Source organism: Thermobia domestica, chromosome 17 (assembly GCF_964235325.1).
Source record: "Thermobia domestica chromosome 17, izTheDome1.hap1.1, whole genome shotgun sequence".
NCBI classification, from domain to species: domain Eukaryota; kingdom Metazoa; phylum Arthropoda; class Insecta; order Zygentoma; family Lepismatidae; genus Thermobia; species Thermobia domestica.
In genome coordinates, this window is record NC_137470.1 from 165,807,830 (window position 1) to 165,832,292 (window position 24,463).

The 24,463-nt window shown below is 38.4% G+C and overlaps 1 protein-coding gene across 2 annotated transcripts in view; it reads left to right on the forward strand.

Annotated features, from left to right (window-relative positions):
• The first annotated feature begins 936 nt into the window (after positions 1 to 936).
• LOC145674472 (uncharacterized) overlaps positions 937 to 24,463 on the forward strand; it is a 55,551-nt gene continuing 32,024 nt past the window's right edge. For both annotated transcript variants that reach the window (XR_014128948.1, XM_081744585.1), the window contains exons 1-3: positions 937 to 1,264; positions 15,960 to 16,079; positions 18,752 to 18,846. Coding sequence is in view for 1 of the 2 variants with exons in the window: in XM_081744585.1 (XP_081600711.1) it covers positions 968 to 1,264; positions 15,960 to 16,079; positions 18,752 to 18,846 (512 nt within the window). In the remaining variant the exon portion in view is untranslated. The remainder of the gene's footprint in view (positions 1,265 to 15,959; positions 16,080 to 18,751; positions 18,847 to 24,463) is intronic.

Genomic DNA, 24,463 nt, shown 5'->3' on the forward strand with positions numbered 1-24,463 from the left:
GCTTTAGCTCCCCCCCCTTCTTGACCACATCCTGGATCCGCGCCTGTGTATATATATATAACGCAGAGTAATGCTCTGATTATTAATTACTTATGTTTACATTGTGTTCTTCATTCCCTCATTTCAAATCTCCGTGTTGGAATAACACTTAAAAGGATTGATTTGTTTTATAGACTTAATTTGCCCTTATAAGAAGTTTTTGCGAAGCGGGGAGGTGAGAAGTTTTGTGTGTGGGAGGGGCTCGAATATGAGGTTCCGCCACTGGTTAGTATTATTTTATGTTTTAATTTGTCATTCGCCTCAATTTCTTTGTTTCTTTCGCGGAGCTTAGCTCGCATTATACGATACTCCTGTTTGTTTAAGGGGGGCGCGGTGGCTCAGTGGTAGAGCGTTCACCTCTGGTGCTTGGGGTCCCGGGTTCGATCTCAGCCTCCACCAAGTGAACTTTGTGGTGGACAAACACCGTGCTCCTGGGTTTTTTCGGGGTTCTCCCGTTTCCTCCCACTTTCTTCATTCCACCATTTCACTCATCTCTCATCATCACCGTCTCCTTTAGCCTAACCGGCATAACCGTGGGACGTAAAACTTAAAGATTTCATTTCATTTTTTCATGTTTGTTTAAATATTTCTTTTCAATGGTGTTTTCTTTGTGTCCAGCTGGAGACGGGAGTGGAGGGAAACTTCGTGGTAAATCGGAAGTATATATTCGCCACTCAAAAACAAGGCCAATATGATTCCCTTTCGTGAGTTCTTTCGTTCACTGGCAGTTTTGACTGCATTTTTTGATTCCTTCGTTCCACATCCACTTTTGACTATTTGTGAAGCCCCTCGTTCCTCGTTTGTAGTAGTTTGTACGACAATGTTGAGAAAACGAAGGAAAGTTTGATTCCATGATTCCTTCGTTCACGCCACTTTTTTTTTTTTTTTGTTTTGTTTTGTTTAGGAGTTGGCGGGGCGAGAGGAAGGAATGGTCGTCCTTTCGTTTATAGCTTTGTGGAAGGGAACTTCGTTAACTTTCGCAGCAAAACGGAAGTGTTCAATCGAAGATCTTCAGCCAGTGTCGTCTACGTCTAGTGTTTCTTCCATTTGCCAAAGGCGATACACATGCTGCTTTGCAGTGCATACTCGTTCCTTTCAAAATGAGTTTGATTCCTTTCAAGGATTCGTTCCATTCGTTCTCAGAAAGGATTCGTTCCAAAGGAACGACTCGTTCGCGAACGACACATCTCTACTGACAAGTGTGAAGGTGTTAAGAGGATCTGTGGTGAGTGAATATTTTAGTTATATTTGTAAAGATTTAATGTTTTAAACTTTTGATTGTCATTTCGTAATTGTGTATGTATTCCTGTTTTTGAAATGTGATGTGGGATAAATGTCAAAGTGTTAAAAAATGGGAAAAGTCCAAAACATGATAAGCACATGTGTGGCACATGTTTTGTTATAGACAAAGTCTTTCCTTTTTAGGAGAATAAGCTAAATTTTAACTTTGTATTTATATATTGTCGAAAACCTCTGCAGGCAGTATTTAACGAAACAGTAGAAAGTTGTTGTTCATGACAGCAGTAACAGAAAAAGACGATGAGGTGTTATATTCTTTGTTTGAAAATGTGACAACCTAGGGTCAATCATAATTCATTAGAAAAGGATGTAATTTTCTACCGGTTTTTGTTGTAAAAAGAAATGTACATGGCTACAAATAACGTTTGAAATACATTTATGCGTAGTTAATTAATACAGTACATTATTATTGATAATTCAGTTAGGAAAACTTAAGAATTACTTTGATACCAGTTGAATTTACTAGTAAACCTACGCGGGAGATTCCCAAACAAAGGATGATATGTTTTGTGATTGACCAAACTCATGAAGCGATTCACAAAGGTATTGTGTTCTTAATCGCTTTCAGATTGTGACAATTTAACTACAAGAAAAAAATAATACCAAACTAGTTTTAAACGAGCTTGAAGAACAATTATATATATTTAGGATTTTATGACGGGGGGTGCAGAAATAACTATAAGTGCATTTGAATTAAATTTGAATTTTTTTAAATATCTTTAGTCATCTGTGCTGTGAATGAGCAATTGCCCTGAAAATGCTGTCTGGTCTCTGTGAATCCTTTTCCTTCAACCCAGGGGCGTACGCAGGGGGTGGGTCCTGGGGGTCCGGACCCCCCCGAAATCCCAATTTTTTTGTAAATGTAGTCTACTTTTAGGGGAATTTTATAAATGTTCATATAATTTAGCCTCAAATTGTATTTGGACCCCCCGGAAACGCTTTAGACCCCTCCCGAAATAAATTCCTGCGTACGTCGCTGCTTCAACCTTAAGAAAATTGACTTAAACTATTGGTTTTGCAAAATTCCACTTTCTTTTAAGCCCCAAACGGAAATATGACACAACAAATTTTCGGCAAATATTGCTATTTTCACTGCTAGCTTCCCATTTTAGATAGTATATATTTACGAAGAAAGGGGGTGCACGTGCACCTGTGCACCCCCTCTAAATCCAGCCCGGTATATATAGCCTATATATAACGAATTTTAATAATTTGCTTAAGGTGAGGTGTGGTGTTCAAATGCCTTACACGAACTGGTTCAGAAATATATTATTATGTACTTAATCGCTTCGAAAAAAAAAATACGAAACTATGTTGAAATTAACATGAAGATCAATTATTCCTCTCGTATCGTTTCAGATTAAACTTATAAGTATTAAATTATCTAAGAATGTGATAATAGTTATACATTTTCATTGATTACTGGGTACTGAAATACGTTTTCGAAATACTAATAATAAGCTTCCAGTATTTTAGTTTGTTTGATCCAAAATACGGTAAGCCTATTATTAATAATCCGAACATGAGTTTCAGTACCCAAAATGTTCAGTAATAAAAATGCATTTCCCATTACCAGTGTTAACAGGGCTCTTATCTGCGCTTCGCTTTTTTTGTTGTTGTTGTTCTTGCTGTTGTTGTTCTTGTTTTAATAATCTGTTAAAAGTAAACAAAGGACTCGTTTTTGGAATGGTGAAGCACCTACTTACGGTAGAGGACTCCTTGCTTCAACCCTAGACAATATGATTTTCTGTTTTCTGGATCAAAAGATCCAGATATATATATATATTTCAATTTAAAATTTTCTTGTAGGCTTATATCTGGAGAACTTCGTACAGTGTAGCCAAACCAAAACTATCACTTAATTCAGTATGATGTGCTTATTCCGTAGAAAATACGAAAGCTCCATTTAGGGGCCGTTCAAAAATATCGTGGCCCCAGATCCAGAAACTAATTCCTGGCCAAGATCGCAATCTTTTGATCCAATTTTTGAATCATTGCCGAAATTCTTGTTCCCAGGTTCCCTCTTATCCTTTTTGGTTGTAAGGGCCCGATAGATATAAATAAGTAGCGAAAAAATGTAGCCGAATGTAGAGAATATGGGGGAACGAGTGGATCCTGTGAACCAGGGGATCAGTGACGACCCAGCTGTAATTCTTTGGGGGAGTAAGAGGAGAGGCAACTGTTTTTTTTATTACAATACATGTCGGGAGCAGCCGAAACAGGGGCGGCTTTTCAGACTTCGCTTGAGGGGGGCCAGAGCACCACCAACATAAGGCTTTCACGTTTTGTACTAGTATATTAGTAGACAATCGATTAAAGTATATGTATTCCTCAAAACCTTTGGCGGGGGGCAACTGCCCCCTCCTGTTCCCTAAATGACACTCCTGAGCCGAAGTCACAAGGGGAGTGCCCCCTTCTAGTGTCGTCACTGCAGAGAATCAACCACATTGTAGAGAAGTGTGCTTTGTCGTGGACAAGTCTGTTGTGGTTGATTTGCGAGTTTAGTGCCCCTTTCAGCATCAAAGCTAATGACCGAAATATATTCAAATTTTCCAAGACTCCCACCAGAAATCGAACCCGAGACTCCGTCCACTAAAGGCACGCGCGCTAACCAGTGAACCAGTCGGCAGCAAAGATCATGGCGTGTAGCTTATGGAAGGTAAAAGAGAATTATTCAATACAATTCCGTTTGGAATAGAATCCAGGCTCACTTTCATGAAAGTTGCATATTGTACTCTACAATAATGCCGCACACAGAATTCAACCAAGGGAGACTTTGGTTTGGTTTGATTTAGTTTAATGTCCCACGATTATACTGCTACGATTATTAACGTGCTATACTGCCACGATTATTACGATTATACTCTAACGTCTCATGTCCTCTTACTCCCCCAAAGAATTACAGCTGGGTCGTCACTGATCTCCTGGTTCACAGGATCCACTCGTTCCCCCATATTCTCTACATTCGGCTACATTTTTTCGTTATTTATTTATATCTATCGGGCCCTTGCAGCCAAAAGGAATAAGAGGAAACCTGGGAACAAGAATTTCGGCAATGATTCAAAAATTGGATCAAAAAATTGCGATCTTGGCCAGGAATTAGTTTCTGGATCAGGGGCCACGATATTTTTGAACGGCCCCTAAATCGAATTTTCGTATTAAAGGAGACGTGGTCCTACTGATTATAGTGGAATCCGAACCACTTTGGTAGTTCAACTATACCCGAACTCGATCAATGGAGAGGACACACAGTGGCTCAATGGTAGAGCTCTTACTTATGGTGCGTGGGGTTACTGGTTCGATCCCCAGCGAAGTAAATTTGTGGTGGACAACATCGTGTACCTGGATTTTGTCGGGATAGTCCCGTTTCCCTTCCACTTTCTCATTCCACGAATTCTTCCATCATCATTCACTTGTCTTAATCGTCGTTTTCCTTAACCTAAAGGTCATAATCGTGTGATGTTAATCTGAAAGATTTCATTTCATCTTCCACCAAGGGAGAATCTCATATTCACTCCAATCCCGTTTCGTTTCACAACAAACGTGAGTTTTGCAAATGAAATGAAATGTTTGAGTTTAACGTCCCACGATTATGCCCTTTAGGCTAAAGGGGGCGATGATGAAAGCAAGTGAATGATGATGAAAAATTGGTAGAATGATGTGTGGGAGGTAGGGGTGCCCACAAAGGGGGGCTATGACGCAAACTGCGTCATTGAAATATTTGGGGGGGTAAAAATCTATATAAATATGTTTGAGGGGGTGTAAAAATTAATCGAAAAGATTTTTTCATGGAAGAACACATACGGATAGGCAATTGAGGGGTGCGTCATGGACATGAGGGGGGGGGACACCACTGGTGTGAGGAAATGGAGTACCCCGAGAGAGCCCCACAGACATGATGTTGTCCAGCATAAACTTACTCAGCCGGGAATCGAACCAGGAAACCCACGCATCAGAGCTTAGCACTCTACCACTGAGCCACCGTGCTTCCTGTTTGTGTTGTGGGTCCTGAATTCAATACCGAGTTTATGAAGGACACAACTTTGCTATTAAAGATTGGTGCATTTGGCGGGTGAACAATTATGCAAGATCAATCTGCACAGTATAGACCGTTCCTCACCACAACATCTCCCCTCCAAGAGAGCTAGATTCTAATTTATTTGAAGTTAGCGCCCCTTTTCAGCTGCGAGGCTATATGAGATGTGAGCCTGCAGTTGTAAGGTGGAATTCAAACTGCCCTATTGGTTTAACCGGGAATGGGTGCACGGTTGCCCAGTGCTAGAGCACTTACCTCTGGTGCGTGAGGTCACTCGTTCGATTCCCGGCCAAGTATGTTCGTGGTGGACAACATCATGTATGTGGGTTTTCGCCGTGTATTCCCATTTCCTTCCACATTCTCATTCCGCCAGTTCTTCCATCATCATTCACTTCCCTTAATTATCTGTATCCTTTTGGCTTAAGGGTATAGTCGCGAGATGTTAAGGTTTGAAAATTAAAAAAAAAAAAAAAAAACGGGAATCTGCGGAATTATACCAGATATTATACGTTCAATGCCATTTTTTGGACGCATCCGGTAACCGTAACTGTACATATGGTTAAAATTGTAGTAAATATATTTGATACCGGGTACTATAACGTCCCTTTGTAGGTTCGTTGCACATAGATATGTCTCCGTATTTGTCTTGAGCGACTTTTAAGTTTTCCGACCTTAAAATCTATGTTCTTGAGGCACTTAAAAGTTGGAGTTCCGTGTAGATGGCCTATTTTGTAAGAAAATAGTTGTCGGGGCCAAGGGTGCCGGATTGGGGGGCGCAAAACTGGGAAAAAATTTACTTTTACTATAAAGCAAGGGAAGGAGTTTTAGCAAACTAAAGATCATTAAAAAAGTACCTCAGGAACTTAACAGGACAACAATGGCTCACCAACCTTAGGATGATATCCATAGAGCCTATCTTAACTTCAAAACTATCTTTTGAGGACATTGTAAAAACTTTTGCAGCCGAAAGTGCAAGAAAAGTTAAATTGTAGTTCTAGCTTTTTGTGTTTTCATTTAACTTACATTGATTTAAGAGATTTGCAAAACGTCCGATACTTAAGATAATACTTAATACTTAATAAGATAATACTTAAGATAATACGTTATAATACTTAAGATAACAGCTTGATTGTTTGTTATAATTAAATATTCTGTTCTGAAGGAACAGACTGCTGATTCATTCTTCACATATGCACATCCCGATATAATTCCAGAAACATTGTGGTTTGCAGTTACTATGATAAGACTATAAGAATGCGTTAAACATGCTACTCTCAGATTATTTGGCAATCAAATACTAATTAGTTTGGTGTTTTATCTTGTACCAACAATTAAATTATGTACTGCAATTTTGAAAAAGCTTTACCACTTAAAGAAAATATGGAGTAGGAGAATTTCTGTGTGATGTCAATATCAAGTGTAGTTGATGAGCGTTTAGTTTGGTTGGTCAGAGGGGGGCGCTAAGGCGAGTTATTGCCCCGGGCGATAACTAGCCTGGTTGCAATGCTGATTGTCGGTGATCTCTTCAAAACTCTTACTTTCATCATGTTCTTCCAGTTTACGTCTTTTGCATTACTTCCTTCTCATTCTCGAATTTGTAGAATTCTAAGTTCTTTGGAGAGCTGCTTGAAGTTGACCAAGTCACTATGCTGTAGTTCCACTACCTTAAAAGGCTACTTTCTACGAGCCTGCTTGATTACAGGGACCAATTGTGAAGGTACATAAATATTTCCTGCTTACTTGAACAACATATTAAAACAAATTGCATATTAAAGTGAACACACACAAACACACACACACACAAATAGAAAGTCATTTGAGATACGACTCGGTGTGAACAATAGAAACTTACTTTTTTTTTTTTTTTTTTTTTGCAAACTGTCCTATCTTGAGTTACGGCAGTTCGAGAGAAATGTAATTCTCTACAATTGAGATACGACGAACATCAAACTGCTTATTCCACAGTTATATTTAGGAATTTAGATACGGCTATTAAAGAAAATTATAGAGCTCCTAAAGGGGAATTCGGGACTGGTCTTAACTCAAAAATCGATTTTTTGAGGTACGACACTTTGCAAAAAAAGGACGATATGTTCAGTGCCAGCAACTAAACATTTGGCCGTCACAATTAAAACTTACCCAGTACCTGCAGCCAGAGTGTTTGGTAACCACCTTCTCGCAACTGTTCTACTATATGCGTCCAGTAACAGGCACTTTAACGTCTGGTACACTGCTTACTGAACACATTGTTTCCGTTCATTCAGTAATTAATTATGTTCAGTTTCCTTAGCCAGAAGTGCGACAGATTCATCTTGAACTCAACAGTTGAGTGTGAGCTCCTTCTTGGCTAAATGGTTAGGGTACGCGCCTTTGGCGTAGGAGACCCGGGTTCGTTTCTCGGCGGAGCTCATGTGGTTTGGATTCCACGTTAATCAGTAGGTCCACGTGTCATATAGACTCGCTACTGAACAGGACGTTACACGCAAAAATCAACCAAATCAACAGTTAAGTGCCTGCAACTGAGCGTTCAGTGACTTTTCCCCCCTGTGGGCCATAAGGCACCAATGGTGCGCGCTATACACTAGACGACTGCAGAGGGCGAGACATTACAGAACTCTGCTTCAGCTCAATTCATTATTGTAATTAATTTATTGATCGAATTTTGACGTATCGAAAGTATATAGAGCAAAATCCACTGATAAATTACGGTCCGGACCACCGTTTGAGATTTTATCAGAAGCTTAGAGTGCTCAGCGGAATTGAACATGGTACCACGCGTTAGCTACATACTCCGAAACCACTCATAATACTTTGAAACATATGACATTATCAGGCAATGACTGGAAGAACAGTATACATCTGAAGAAAAGTACACCCGTGAACAAAATTTCGTTACGCTCTAGGAAAAGTCGTAGATGCTGTATGATTGGGAACTTTTTTTTTTACGTTTTTTCACGTTTAGTAGATTGTGTTAACGTCTATCAAAGCAAAATTGATTTTTCAATTAGACTTTTAGGGGAGGATGTTGGCTCAGTGGTAAAGCGCTTACCTCTGTTACTTGGGGTCCCTGGTTCGATCCCCGGGCCAAGTAAGTTTGTGGACAACATTGTGTTCGTGAGTTTTCCTCCCACAATCTCATTCCACCCATTCTTCAATCATCATACACTTACCTTCACCATCCATTTCCCTTAGCATAATGGTCATAATTGTGGGACGTTAAACTGAAAGATTTTCAGTTAGACTATTAAGTTCGAAGTTTACAGAACAAGTATTTCTTCGAAAAAGAACGAACTTTTGTCCATTCATGTATAGGGAATGTTTTATATGTTTCTCAGTCAATTGAAAAAAAAGAAATGAAATCTTTAAGTTTAACGTCCCACGGTTATGCCGGTTACACTAAAGGAGACGGTGATGATGAGAAATGAGTGAAATGAAGAAAGCGGGAGGAAACGGGAGAACCCCGAGAAAACCTACGAGCACGGTGTTTGTCCACCACAAAGTCCATACGGCGCGAGCTGGGATCGAACCAGGGACCCCAAACACCGGAGGTGAACGCTCTACCACTGAGCCACCGCGCCCCCCTCAGTCAATTGAGTCTCACCCAATGAAATATATGGTTGCACAAACTTTATTTGGTTATCCTGGCAAAACTTTTGCACTTCCCGAACCAAGTACTTGTAAACAAATATTAAGTTACCACAGGGCTATAATTTACTTTTTAGTAATAGTCTAAAATGAAATCTTTTGAGTTAAACGTTCCGCTATTATGCCTTTTAAGCTACGGGAGACGGATGATTAAGGCAAGTGAATGATAATGGAATATTTGGTGAAATGAGAATGTCGGTGGAAACGGAAGAACCCCGAGAAAACCCACGGACACGATATTGTCCACCACAAGCTTACTTGGCCTGGGTTCGAACCAGGGAACCCACCCACCAGAGGTAAATGCTCTACCTCCGAGCCACCGGGCCCCCTAGTAATAGTGGAGCATTACCATGGAATCGTCTATTATTTGTGTAAATATAAGCTTCTATTCGTCAAATTTGTCAGAATAACGAGAAACGTAACCTAATTCTTTCTGCCAGATCAGGGAATAAAAGGCTTTTTGGATATTACCATAAGAGAGCAGTGATGTACGTAGGGTTCCTCAGGAAGGGTTGAAGACCTCAATTTCATATTCTTTCAGGGCACGCGTTATTTTTGTACGTTTTCTTAATATTGGATTTTTTCATATCTTGCTTAAGATGGGGAGGGGGTGAAGGGTCAAAATCCCAAAAAACCCTTTGTTGTGCACGCTACTGTAAGACAGTATAGATGATGAAAGATAGCTGACTGTAATAAAGGAAAGTTGCGCTTGTATTCACGTCGAATAATAATAATAATTATTCTGTTTAGCGTTCCACGATTAGGCTAAAAGAGACGGGTGATTCGGTTTGGAGTTTTTAGCGACTCTTTCAGCAGCGAGGCTATGTGAGACGTGGACCTACTGATTAACGTAGAATCCGAATCTCATGAACTCCCGTCGGGAATTGAACCCTGGTCTCCCACGCCAAATGCGCGTACGCTAACCGCTTAGTCACGGAGGAGCTCTATTCAGACAGATGACTAAGGAAAGTGAATGATGATGGAAGAATTGAGGAATGATAAAGTGGGAGGAAACGGAAGTACCCCAGAAAACTAACGGACGCGATGTTGTCCACCACAAACTTACTTAGCCGGGGATCGAATCAGAAACCCCACGTACGAGAGGTAAGTGCTCTGCTACTGAGCTACCATGCCTTCACGAGTAATAATAACACTACTGATAGCCAAGTAGAATGGATTTGTACTCTTAAGTTACTTAAAGGGGGCGCGGTGGCTCAGTGGTAGAGCGTTCACCTCCGGTGCTTGGGGTCCGAGGTTCGATCCCAGGTCGCGCCGTGTGGACTTTGTGGAGGACAAACGCCGTGCTCGTGGGTTTTCTCGGGGTTCTCCCGTTTCCTCCCACTTTCTTCATTCCACCATTTCACTCATTTCTCATTATCACCGTCTCCTTTAGCCTAACTGGCATAACCGTGGGACGTTAAACTTAAAGATTTCGTTTCATTTTTTTTTCTTAAGTTACTTAAAAGGCATTAAGCTCACCAGCCCAAACCGACTCGGTCGGAGTTTCGGTTCCCACTTGGCCATTCCTATGGATGGTTTCCCTTTACAATTTCTTTCATTATCCCTTTCCGAACTTCTTTAGCATAATCACAGGACATAGGACGCTAGAAATTAAACTTATTTGTTTATTTTACGTCCTGACAACCTTCGACATATATTCGCAAATGTGGCCACTTGTATTCCTCTTTTCCCTCTTCTGTGAAGCGGGCATGTGCCCTGTTAACAGTTAAGCACTTATAGGTTAAACAAAGTTAATATTTTTGTTTTGATAAAGGCTTCTGTACATTATTAAAATGCTGTTGCACAAACTTCAGAAGCTCTCCAATTACAACTACCATTGTTTATCACAAGACAACACTAATTTGATTTTTCAGCACCAAAATGTCAAGGGGAAATGTTGTCTGCTTCCTTGGAAGGTTGGACGGAGAGTTGCACTTGGATAGTTAGATGAGTTTATAAAGGACCAATTCCAATACTGTTTTTGTTTGTTTGTTTATGGGGGGCCGCGGTGGCTCAGTGGTAGAGCGTTCACTTCTGGTGCTTGGGGTCCCGGATTCGATCCCAGTCCCCGCCAAGTGAACTTTGTGGTGGACAAACACCGTGTGCGTGGGTTTTCTCGGGGTTCTCCCGTTTCCTCTCACTTTCTTCATTCCACCATTTCATTCATTTCTCATAATCACCGTCTCCTTTAGCCTAACCGGGATAACCGTGGGACGTAAAACTCAAAGATTTCATTTCATTTTTTTTTTTTTTTTGTGAATATATCGTTCAGATCAGTACTATAAATTTCACTACGGTACAGCCCACGGATGGTTATGGCCATACATGATACATATTCAACGGCGTAATGCGTGGTCAGCACATCTGTCCCAGTGCCATTAGTTTTAGCTTTCTAGATCGGAATCCAATTCACGTTAATTCATGTAGATGCCCAATTGCGTCACAATATTGAGTGAATCCTGACGAAAGTGCAGTTCCACAGCGAATCAAACCCAAGACCACATGTGCCAGCCATCCGGACACATGCACCATTTACATTAACATTATAATAATAATAATAAAAAAGGATGCTTGAGGCTCTGAAACATTTGGTGTAATCCTATGTGATATGAAAAGTACCATAAGACATCAAGGGTAAGAACAAAGTACCGTACTTTGCAAATCAGAGGTTACTTTGTGCAAAATATGAAAAGGGTTGCATAGTCGTCTGTCGGTAAAACCATGAACTGTAAAGAGAAAGTTTCAATTGCTACCGTAAGATAGAACAACTAACTGGATTTCAGCTATGATGTTGGTGGTTAACATCAGTTCTAATTATCGGGAGGGTTTGTTGTAGAGGTATGGAAAGCAGTCACTGAAAAGGCCGACAAAATTTGAAAGATATCACCTACAAGAATTTCCGTCAAAGTTAAGTCAATTTCGTAAAATACTACTGTGCATAATGGGACTTTGAGACAATAGTTGAAATTGAAGTGTGAAACGTTTTAAAGTCATAAAAAAGATAAAACTGGGAGAAGGCGGTTTCAGCCTCTAATCGGGATCAGTTTGCACGGGACCAAAGTAACCCCTTAGATAAGAAATTACTACTGCTGGTACCTCTTGCCTTCAAATTTTAGGTAAATTTCCTATTTAAGTAGATGCCGGAATGGATTTCTTGTTGGAAAATAAATTATGAACAGTGGCGGATCTAGAAAATTAGTTTTGAGAGGGGCTTTACTCAGAAAAGTTTTTAAAAGAAATCACTAGACTTTTGGGGGAGGATGGCTTGAAGCTTATACGCATAGAAATGACTAACATTAGATTAAGAAAAAGAAAAAAATATCATACGATTTGGGTAGGCTTCAGCCTGAAAGTCCCAAACCCTGTAAATATTCCACTGATTATGTTTGGGATGATATTCTCGGACAAAAAGAGCAACCAAGGCAAATCAGTTCATGGGGATTTTTTCTGTTCCTGAGTTGGCATTTTTTGGGGCATATGCTAAACTATTAGAATGTGGTTCCCGTACCGGTAACAGAAAATACCTAATTTTCTTTACAAGTATCGATAATTGATACTAAGAACTGGTACAAGTACCATCATTCTAATATCAATATTTCTAGACTTCATGCAGTTTTGTGTAGGGAGTGAAATGTATAAATACTGAAGGGAAAACATTGCACAGAAACATTACCACGTGTTGAACATACTTTTTTTGTATGTTGTGCAAAGTATCCCCACTTATGGGGATACTTTGCACCAAAGTTTATATTTCAATAACTATGGTCATACTAAATGTTTACTAATGCACTTGCACTAATGTTTTCCTTATATATCTAGATATTATATGTTTAAAATACAGCGTTCTAAATCATTACGTTTGTAAATTACATGCGATTTCCTTTAAAATTCCTTAATTCTTGTGCAAAGTAATCCCGTCTTACGGTAACGTATTTACTTTCTCTGTTACACCTGTTGCACTGTCACCCAATATATGCAAGTATCAACTTCCGTAAATAGAAATTACAAATCATGATTATGTTTAAGACCGTGGTAATTCAGAAGCCTATCGCTTGTTTGCGAAACTCAGGTTCACAAGTTCAGATCTAGTCTCTGTTCAAATTATATGCAGAGCATAAGCAATTTTCCGCCCCATGCAATGGCATTATTTGCTACTGCCCCCTTTCTTCGGAGAGAACAAATCTTAAAAGCCACGATTTTAAGTATGTTACCTCACCATGAACAACGAAGGGGAGGAAAATAGATTTACACTCAGAAAGGCCCAAACACTACAAATACAATCTCCTTTTGTCTGTTTTACCCCCCTTAAATAATAATCTATTATATTAGTGAAAGAAAAAGCAAATACACCTGTAGAGGAAAGATATTATCCTTTTTATAGAATTCAATATCGAGCTTCAATCTCAATGTGTCAGCTTGCAATTCCACTGTAACTAGCTCTTTTATCTTTATTTCTTGATTTTCTTTCTACGTGTGTTAAAAAGTTTTAAAAAAAAACTTGTTTCCACCTTCAATGAAGGAACTTGTTTGTGACACAGACAAGAGTAGTTTTTTATATCAAAAATGTGATAACTAACTAAATGAAACAGGTGTTCGCTATTGTTCGAGAACTGAGTTCTTGTATTTGACAACAATCAAGCAATTCATGCTGGGATTTATTTGACCATTTGCTTTAGCACTGTCCATGTGACCTTAAACTAACGCGACCTAAACATGATTTATGAATGTAGTATTTAAATAGAATGTAAGCTTAATAAATTTAATTACTATCATCGTGAAATCTTTTTCTAACAAGAAATCTTTATTTTAAATAATATAGTTACGAAAGATTTTGCCGCTCCGTGAAAATGCACGTTGTTGCACATATGGTAGAACCGGCGCTGCTCTCTCCTTCATTACATTTACCCATTACATATACTTTTTGGTTATTCATGCCCACCTTTTCTCCCTTGTTGCCCTGTCTACCTGCGTCGTTTTGCCCTCTTTTATTGTCTAAACTTCTTATCCAACGTTGACCTTTTTTGTGATTTTGACGTTTACTTTCCTGTTATAAAATTTACTTTTCACTATTTTTTTTAACCTTATCATAATTACGGCATTACTTTGTAGGATTTTAGGATGGCGTTTAGTATATCCCCCAGATTTATCGACGGTCCCGAAGCTGGCATTATGACATATAGGGAACTATTGTAAACCACCTTATGTATGCGTATACCCACCGTCGCTTACGCGCCTTCTCCCTACGTTCGCACCCTGTCGCTATCGTTCGGGCCCCATTGCTGCATTCCTGCCCTGACTCGATTAGATACTATTCGTACTTTTTAGTGGCCACCTAGCACAAGTTAGTTTGTGTTGTATGCAATGTATTTTTTATACCATATGTGTACACTGTATTTATACTCATCACAGTTACAAATAACGAACCATAATCACTACCAAGTGAGTCAATGTCTCTACGAAGTGATTTGGGGGAGAAACTACAGTCAACTTGGTCACCTCTCTAAGTTGGCCACCTGCTTATCTTGGCCTAGTTCGTCTTGAACCTGCATTTTCCCATAAGACATTCGTTACTTACTACTCTATAAGTTGGCCACCTGTCTATCTTGAAAGTTGTCCACACTGAAGCAATGTTTACCCTATGGTGATAATGATAAGTTTACCTGCGTATCTTGGTCACGCAAAATACAGTTTTGTTATTTTTCTTAACTCTTTCGAATTCCCATATGAGAGGCAGATGTTCTGTATTTGTGACTGGACACAAAGAAGCATGGATTCGCACGATTTGTTCTTGGAGGTCAATGACCAGAACGCTACCCTCATAAAGGGTGGTGAAGGAAGATGTAAATAAGAAAAAGCACGTACAGGAATTCAGGAAATGGTTGTACATATTTGTTTACCCTGTCTGTTTTGGTAAAACCATTAGCTATATCAACTCCTCTCATCAGTGGGGAGCTTTAGTAATTCCGGAAAATTCTCAAGGTTAAAATTAACCATCTCAATTGTCAACTATTGGCACCTGTCGGTTTGTCAAAAGATAGCGAAGTTTTTGAGATTAATTCCCTCAAGATTTTCTCAAAACATCTTTTGCTCCGAGGGAAACACTTCTAGCTCATTAACAAGAGGTAGTTAACTACAATATTAGAATGTGTATATCTGCCAAAAAGAATAAAACAAGTACGTCTAGAATGAAGCACCATTCAGTAAGAACTGAAAAGAAGTCATATAAATTGCATATGAATTTCTCAATTTGCAACTTAGCTTTTCTTGTTTTCAATCTGAATAACTCAGTGTGCTATAATATCAATTTCAATAAACTGCGTACATACGCTTCTATTTCATGGTTGTTTGTTTATTGTGTTTTTATCCGAATAATCCAGTGTACCAGACTAGTTTTCAGGAAGAGAAAGGTATGCACATATATTAAACATACTATAGTAATATTTTCTAGTACTGTATGTTTTTGATTACTCTATATACATTATTTATAAGTAGCTGTCGTGCCACTGCTTATTAAAATTTTACAATCAAGTAATACTTGAAATCCTATTCTAAAAATACATAAATCACACTTATTTTCTGTAAGTTGGCCACCTGTCTAAGTTGGCCACTTTTCGATGGAACCGATAGTGGCCAACATAGACAAGTTTCACTGTAAATAATACCCGGATTTTGTATTATCTTTTTTTCTACTGCTCATATCTTTACGTTATACACTTTTCGTTGTACAAATTGGCGATAAATATTATCCAACCCAGTGGCATTGTTTTTGCGTTGCGCGTGTGGCACTTAGCAGGAAAAGAAGACGCATAAACGTAGAACGATTTGGATTTTTAAACGTTTGACGTTATGACATTTGTTTCAAATATTTCGTGGTCTCACATGGACATAATTAAGATGGTTTATAATTAAGACAGTTTTAACAAATATTTCTATTTTACAGGGAAAAAAAATGGGAAAATCTAAACGCAGGAGCGCCCGCAAGGGTGTGGAACGTGGTCCAGCGAGGCCAAGGGATGCAAGTCCAGAGTTTGAAGTAGCAAATCTTCCATCTGAGTCAAGGGTAAGTATCACGTCATGTAGACCAGGACCTGTACCCGTAGTAGAGAGCAAAGGTCTATACTCTCTAGAAATTTTCTTTGATAGACAATTTGAAACCTAATGAAGTGCTTGGAGTACATCTTTAATAATATAAAGAGGGAAATGTCAGGAATTGTTTACAAGGGTCACTTACAATGTATGGCTTATTTGCGAAGAGCGGTGCAAACTTTTTGTATGCTCTTGTATTTCCGAGTAGCTAGCGTCCTTGGTACGTGATTCACTTTTTGATGAACTCAATTTTCAGTGTTGATAATACCGGGAGGCAGTTGGGTAGTACCTCGATTAAGGGATTGCGATCCAAAAAAATAAGAAATTACAGTGTTTCGAAGACGATAATGTGATCACTAGGGCCCGGCAGTTGAGGAAAAATCCTCTTTTTTACGAGTGCCCGAAGACGAGTCTTAACATAATATATGTTAATTTTGGGTCATTGTAGGCAAAAAATGGTGGATTTTATTTGTCCTTTTTTGCCTTTTCCGGCGTTTTTTCGTTTATTGTTCTTTTTTAAAGCTTTTAATAGGTCTTGTCTTTTTTTCACTTCATCTTTCGACAATAAATTTGCTGGTCATTAACTCGAATCACCACCACCTCTTAAACATCTTTTCTTTAGTAAAGCAAATTCAAAAGATAAGACATTCTTCAACGACTGGACTGGTAAGACCGGATCTGCAACCATCACAAGTCAGATAAGGAGGCGTAACAATATTCTCCAGCAAGGGGGACAAGTTTTCTTATTTTAGTTGGTACTTCAGTTTGTGGAAGAACAGACCGTTAACCTACCAGAAGCTTGTATTTCTTGAGCGTTATATCCATTAAATATGTAGTTCTAATTAAATTGGGTCTTATTTTTATGTCCTTTTTTCCAGTTTTTAGGTTCTTTTTGAGATATTTTTAGGTCCTTTTTAGGTAATTTTTAGGTCTTCAACTTCCGAGCCCTAGTGATCACACATCATCCAGGTTGCTGTCAATAACTTTTCGTTAGCTGCAACACCAGTGAGTTTTTGTTTATTTCGTGAGATTTCGTGAGAAGGTTGGTACGATTTTCAAAGGCCGTAGTAAATATTTTATTACAAAAATGATTCTTGCTCGGGAGGATATTCACGGGAAGATTATATTGGTTGATCTAAAATGTAAATTCCCATAATATTAGTCCTGAGGATTCCAAGTTATTTTCAAGGTGGTTCCATTCCTGCAAAGCCAAAGAAAGAAATATTTCTGCATTGTGAATGGTGAGGTCGGGATGTGACATTCTTTAATTACTCTGGATGATAACTGAACCGAGTATGTGCTTATTTATGGCATCAGAGAGGTTTGCAAATTTGAGATCTTTTGTGATACTTTGTATTGACCTAAACTTTCTCTTTATTTTTATTTATTTATTTATTTATTTATTTATTTATTTATTTATTTATTTGAGCGTTTTGAAGGATTTATCATACCACAATTCACATACAGTAATACTTTTAGCCGCTTATCCATCTCGAAATTTGTGGAAGAACAATGCAAAGAGGAAAAGATCACTGTTGTGTGATGTGACATTTATCCGGAATGTTCCTATACCTCCGACCAATTATGACACTTAATTGTAACTAATGATCACACTACCGTAAGTTTGTATCCGTAATGTGAGTGAAATATGGTTGGTTCTATTACAGTGTTATTGGCAATGTAATATTAAAATATTTTAGTAATATGTTCAAATATATTCAGTTATATGTCATGTTATCTTTTCTTCTTAGGTGCTTGTGGTTTAATTCGATTTTCTGTTTGAATTCTACTCTAGATTGCGATAGAATGGATCTATCTATTTTACTGACTGCACAGTATTATTGATAGAGCTTGTCTATCTCATCTATGCCCTCGGAAAGTATGCGAACTATACTTCGGCCCCACCACCGTCATCCTCTGACGGAGGAAATCTACCTTTGCTTACGGAAAAGAAGTAAATGACCTCCGCTGAGTTGCCAATTTGTCATTCAGTCGTTTGGTCTTGACGAGTGAAGATCGTAGGCTACTTAGAATGGCTAACAAGACAGAGCACAGCGAAGTCGGTGAAATAATTTATTTTGGCAACGCTTCCGCATCTAACAATTGAAAGATTTCGGCCGCAGCAACTTGTTTCTTCTCTTTCGAGGGAGGTACGAGAAAGCACACCTCAACTTAAGTGCCAGAAGGGGCACACATCAAATAGAAAGTCTCTAGCTTTTTGCTTATACGATTTGTGTTGTATTTTGCAATTTTATATGAAATTTTATGTACAAATTGGAAGACCCAGGTTCAATTCCTGCGGGAGCTCATGTACTTCGAATTCCACGTTAGTAAGTAGGTCCACGTCCCATATAGCCTTGCTGCTGAAAGGGACGTTAAACTTAAAATCAACTCAACTGTATGAATAAATGCCGCTCGTTCTAGCTTTGAAACAATGTATAACCTAAATAAAAATAAAATCTAACCGAAGCAAACACTTACTATTACTAATATATGTTACAATTTCAGCAATATACCATTGCCTTAATCAGAACGACATTTAAAGTATTTTATGTTGTGTGTCTACTTTTTAATAAAACGAATTTATTATGTAAAACTAACATGGAAAATCGTTGCTAATTGACATTATTTCGTTTTCAATTGTAGCAAGAAGAAAGTGAGGAAGTGTTGCAGGAGAATGAGATGAATGGTGAAGATGTTCTTGAAGTCGAAAACGCTTGTGCTCAACAGCAAGTGAATAGGTAATTTTTCTATTTATTATGATACGTTCATAGTAGTAATTGTATGTTGCTATAATGAACTTAACATTTCTTTTTTTTTTTTAAGGAATGAAACAACCTACATATTTAATCGTCTACCAGCAATGTATTTCAGGCTAAATGTGACAGATGATATATTCAAAATAATAATAATGGATAAAATCATATAATGAAGAAAATGAAGAGAAATGGAAAAATCTTCAGAGAACTGATGAGCACGGTGTTCCCTACCACAGCTCTTAGGCGTAGAGTTGAATCAGAAACCCTTCACACTTACTCACCATACCTCCACCCCCCTCTCCCGATTCTACCGAAGAATGTACGAATAATATTCGTAATGATCTGCAGGGCACGGTTGCTCAGTGGTAGAGTCCTCATCGAGGGCTCCATGGTTCAATGCTATGTCCATGTGTGTTTGTGGTGCAGAACACCGTATCCAGGGGTTTTCTCGACGTCCGCATGTTTTCTCTCACATCCCTATTATACCAGTGATATATCATAGTCATTCCCTATCACAAGCGATTCGTTTTCTTTAACCTATAGGACATAACTGTGGTACGCTAAATTAAAAAATCCATTTATTTCTTTTTCCTTAATGATCTGGAAATAGTTATTTGGATGAAAATATTTACTGACTGAACTCTTTTAAATTTACGTATGCTTCAGTAAAGGGTTGCTTTGTGGTGACATAATAAAAAAAATTAACGTTCCATTAACTTTCCATTGGTATGGTTTGTCCATTAACTTTCATTAGTAAAATATTTAGTTTTATAATGCAAGTTTTGTGCTAAAGTTGTACAAGAAATGTCCACTTTTCCATTGGTAGGCCTGTCTCCATAATTATAACAATTTCTTTTAGTACTGATGCTGCGTGAGACGTTGATATACAGTTTAAAAATGAATGAAATGAAATCTCTGAGTTTTACGTCCCACCGTTATGCCGGTTAGGCTAAAGGAGACGGTGATGATGAGTGATGAATGAAATGGTGGAATGAAGAAAGTGGGAGGAAACGGGAGAACCCCGAGAAAACCCACGCACACGGTGTTTGTCCACCACAAAGTTCACTTGGCAGGGGCTGGGATCGAACCCGGGACCCCAAGCACCAGAGGTGAATGCTCTACCACTGAGCCACCGCGGCCCCTAATATACAGTTTAAGACAGCCGTATATTGACCAGAGGACAGGACAACCGAGCCGAGCTTCAGTACTGTGAACAATAGAATCGCAACACATGCTCATCCGAGCACGTGCTAGACAGTCAGACACAGAGTCATTACAGTCAGGATTTTCTCTCCGCATCCTCTTTTCCTCCCTCGGCCTTGGGTTAGCTGACCTTTCTCTGGTCAATATATACTGTTAGACTAGTGTGATCGTAGTGCTTCAAGAGGATAAGGTTAGCCTCATATTGAGCAGAGGACAGGACAGCCAATTCAAGGAGCAGTATAGGCAAGAAACTGTGAATAATAGAACGAAGCCTCGTACCGCATTGTCAGCCGAGCACGTGCTAGACCAGGACTCCCCAACGTTGTGATTAACGCACACAGTCAAAGGGCTCAGGCCTTTCTCTCTCTCTCTCTCTCTGCATCCTCTTCTACCTCCCTCTATTCCATGGCTGGCCTATCCTCTGGTCAACATGTAGTTAGCCTAATGTGATCGTATTGTTTGAAGAGGGTAAGGTTAGCCATACATGTGACCCTAGAGTAGAGGACAGCCAAGCCGAGGAGCAATACGGGCAGGAAAATATGAACAATGGAACAAAGCCTCGTATGCTACATTCACTCAAGAACATTCTAGACAAGATCTTCTCCTACGTTGTGACAGAAACTCACGGTCAAAGCACTCAGATCTCTATCTTCACATCCCCTCTTGCTTCAACTCTGGCTGACTTTCCTCTGGTCAATATGCTGCCCGGCTTAATGTGGGGTTCGGACGATTTTAGTTCATATTGCGATTGTTAAATTATATTACAAATCCAGTATTGTAATAAACATTGTTTACAACAATGGGAAAACATCTGTATTAACTGTCAAATATAAAAATATGATTTCGCTGCAACACTGTTCTAATGAGTTCAATATCCACTGCTAACATTTAAAAATAAAAGGCTTCGTTTTTTCTTTCTTTCTTTTTTTTAAAGAAGCCATTTGGTTGACATATGCGTCATCCCAGGCTAGCCAGAAGTAACGGCGGTGGGATCATATGTGATGACTACGTAACACTCAAATGAGAACTAAGTGTCCGTCTCTAACGTCAGGATAGGATTATTTAAACGTAATGTCCAAAGTTCTCGTACCTGTGATAACGATTGATTGTGAAAATACAGATTGTCTTTCTTTGTTTATGATGATGTGTTGCTTAACTCCGATTTTTTCCTTTTTTTTTTTTATATATATATAAAGGCTAACGATTTTTTTAAAACCTGTCGTACATGTAATTTCCAACTTCGTTGTTTGATAAATTCTACAATTAAAAGAGGCTTTATGGCGTTCATTACTTTCAAGTACTTGGCTCGAGTACTATCCTCATTAACTTCCCAATGGCATTGCTTTGGTTGCCTAATGTTAAAATTGTGTATCTCATTATTGGGATTATTTGCATTACTTCGGTTGCCTAACTTCAAGCTTCGAAGTAAAAACCAATACTCTACAATTTAGATAGAAATATACATAAAATACGAAGAATATTTATGTAAACTAAATATAAACTTATTTTCCTTCTTAGTTTAAGGACATGTTCTAGAAGCGCTTCAAATATTTAATTGAGTGAGTGTGTCATAGTTTCAAAATTAAAGAAATGAACTGCCATTTTGATTATACTGTAAACCTAACACAAGAGAAAATTACCTTATTCGTATAAATATGTAATTGAAGTCTTGTTTAATTGTAATTAACTCCATATAACTGAATGTACGATAGTTAAACTGTCAGTACAGTTATCACTAACAGTAGTAAATCTTGCAGTTAAAAAATTTAACATTCCTGTAATAGCTATGAAACAATGAATTTGCACTTTATTGGTTCGAACTGGAGAAACAACTGGAGGCCTTAAGTTTCCTTATTTCGTCATTTATCAATGTTTTCGTTGACTGTTCAGGCTGGTACAAGAGATACGGTGCAAACTATGGCACAGTTAACCATAGACTTTCACTTTAACTTTAGACAAAGCACGAGTATGTCTGAGCACACATTTCCCCATACACTGTTAGATATGTGCCTCCGCAGCTGACGTCCTACACTTGTACCAATATTATAGGATCGTAGATTACGATTGCAATGAGCACGTTCCCATACTCATTGGGCCGTCAACTAATGTTTTTTTTTTTTTTCTGCAAACAATTTTTTATAAAGATTTGCTTGAAAATCAATAGACGTCTTTTCTCCGCAATGGGAAACTTATACTAGTTCTCAGAAGAGATCAGGAGTGAAAGAGGTTCCGTTGTTGCATTTATATATATCCTTTAGCCTACAAGTCATAACAGGAGGACGTAAAACTATATATTCCATTTCATTTTTAATGGCCCACTGACGGGGTCGTCTTCTCATATTCTTTGTATATCCATGTACCAACTGCAATCCAGCAAGACTGGTTCAATCTTCCTGAAATCCTTTTCACTCATCATATCCTTATTCTCCAATCCTGAGATAACAGCATCATTCAATCCATGATATGCTTTCGTCTCGCATTTCTATCTTTTACTTTGTGGAGCTCCGTTGATGAAGGGGAAAGCTAAAATAGATGGGAGAAATAACTATTCTAAAACAATATACATAAAGAAAAATATAAAACAAGCAGGTACCGCTAGGATGTAGGTACCGATCCTGATGACATTTAAGTTCAAGTTTGGTCAAAAACGGACATGTCATCTGGATTGGGAATTTACAGGGATGATAGAGGTATGATTTACAATCTGAAAGAAAATACTGTGGTAGTAATACACCCCAAGGGATGGGATTTGAAAGGGGCGACATGTAAACATAATCCAAAACTGTCAATATTAGTGTGCAATTCATAATTTTTGGGGTCGCTGAAGTGAATAATGACGCTCTCAACGCCATTTAAGTCCATGTTCAGCCCCATCAGCAGAAGGGATATGGGGTGAAAAATAAAATATCAAAAATAGAATCAAATTCTTAGCTTTCGGGGTCGGGGAAATAGCTGACCCATTAGAAATGACTCTTGAAACATAGTGTCCACCTCAAGTTAAGTTTCTTAATCATATCAAATTTTTAAAGGGCCTATTCTGTAAGTATAGGGCTTTTCAAAATTTATGCCAAAAGTAGAGAATCTTTTGTATTCTTATCATTACTCTTTCATTGAAATACGTATCTTAAAAGGGAAGGGGATTGAAACATTTTCCATAAAACTGTTCTCACAGTGCGAAAAACAGGCATTTCAGGTAATATTTTATAAAACGTAAGACCTAAAGGCGAATTAGAGATAAAAGTAAGAACTTAATCGAAAATACGTGACTAATTGAAGTTGGATGATACAGTAAAACCTGTCAACTTGGCCGCCTCTCTCAGTTGGCCACCTTCTCATCTTGGCCTGATTCGTCTTGAACCTGCATTTTCTCATAAGACATTTGTTACTTATTGCTCTGTAAGTTGGCCACTTGTCTATCTTGGACGTTGGCCGCACTGAAGCAATGTTTACCCTGTGATGATAGTGATAAATTTTCCTGCGTATCTTGGCCACGCAAAATACCGTTTTGTTATTTTATTAACACATTCGTATTCCGATATGAGAGGCAGGTGTTCTGTATTTGTGACGGGAGACAAAGAAGCATGGATTCCCACCATTTGTTCTTGGAAGTCAATGGCCAGAACACTACCCTGATAAAGGGATAGTGAAGGAAGATGTGAATAAGAAAAAGTACGTACAGGAATTCAGGAAATGGTTGTACATAGTCCTCCTTTCATCAGTGGGGAGCTTTAGTAATTCCAGAAAACTCTCAAGATTAAAGCTAACCATTTCAATTGTCAACTATTGGCACCTGACGGCTTGTCGAAAGGAAGCGGAGGTTTTGAGATATGGATTCCCTTAAGATTTTCTCAAAACCTACATATATTAAACATACTGTAGTAATTTTGTATAGTATTGTATATTGTTATGATTACTCTATATACATTATTTAAAAGTAGCTGTCGTGCCGTTGCTTATTAAAATTCTTCAATCAAGTAATACTAGAAATCCTATTCTAAAAATACACCAATCACACTTATTTTCTGTAAGTTGACTGTCTAAGATCTTTCGGTAAAGTAAAACAAGGAAGTCTCTTGGATTCATTTGACTAGAATTTAGGATAGTAACGTGGATTATGCTTGGCTCATAAAAAAATAAAAAAAGTGTTTTATGTAAAACACAAACGACAAATCGGAGACAATGGGTTAATCCAGCCATTAATAGCCTCGCTGCTGACGTCCCCAGGGCTGGATTAACCCATCTGGAGGCCCGGGACTAGAAAAAAAGTGTCCTCTGCTGACTTCACTTAATACTTTTCTGTGAGAGTACAGTAGGAAAGTTAATGGAATATGTTTCATATTTTTGGTCATATTTTATTTTATGATGATGATTGTATCTTTATGATTTTTTTAGCCAG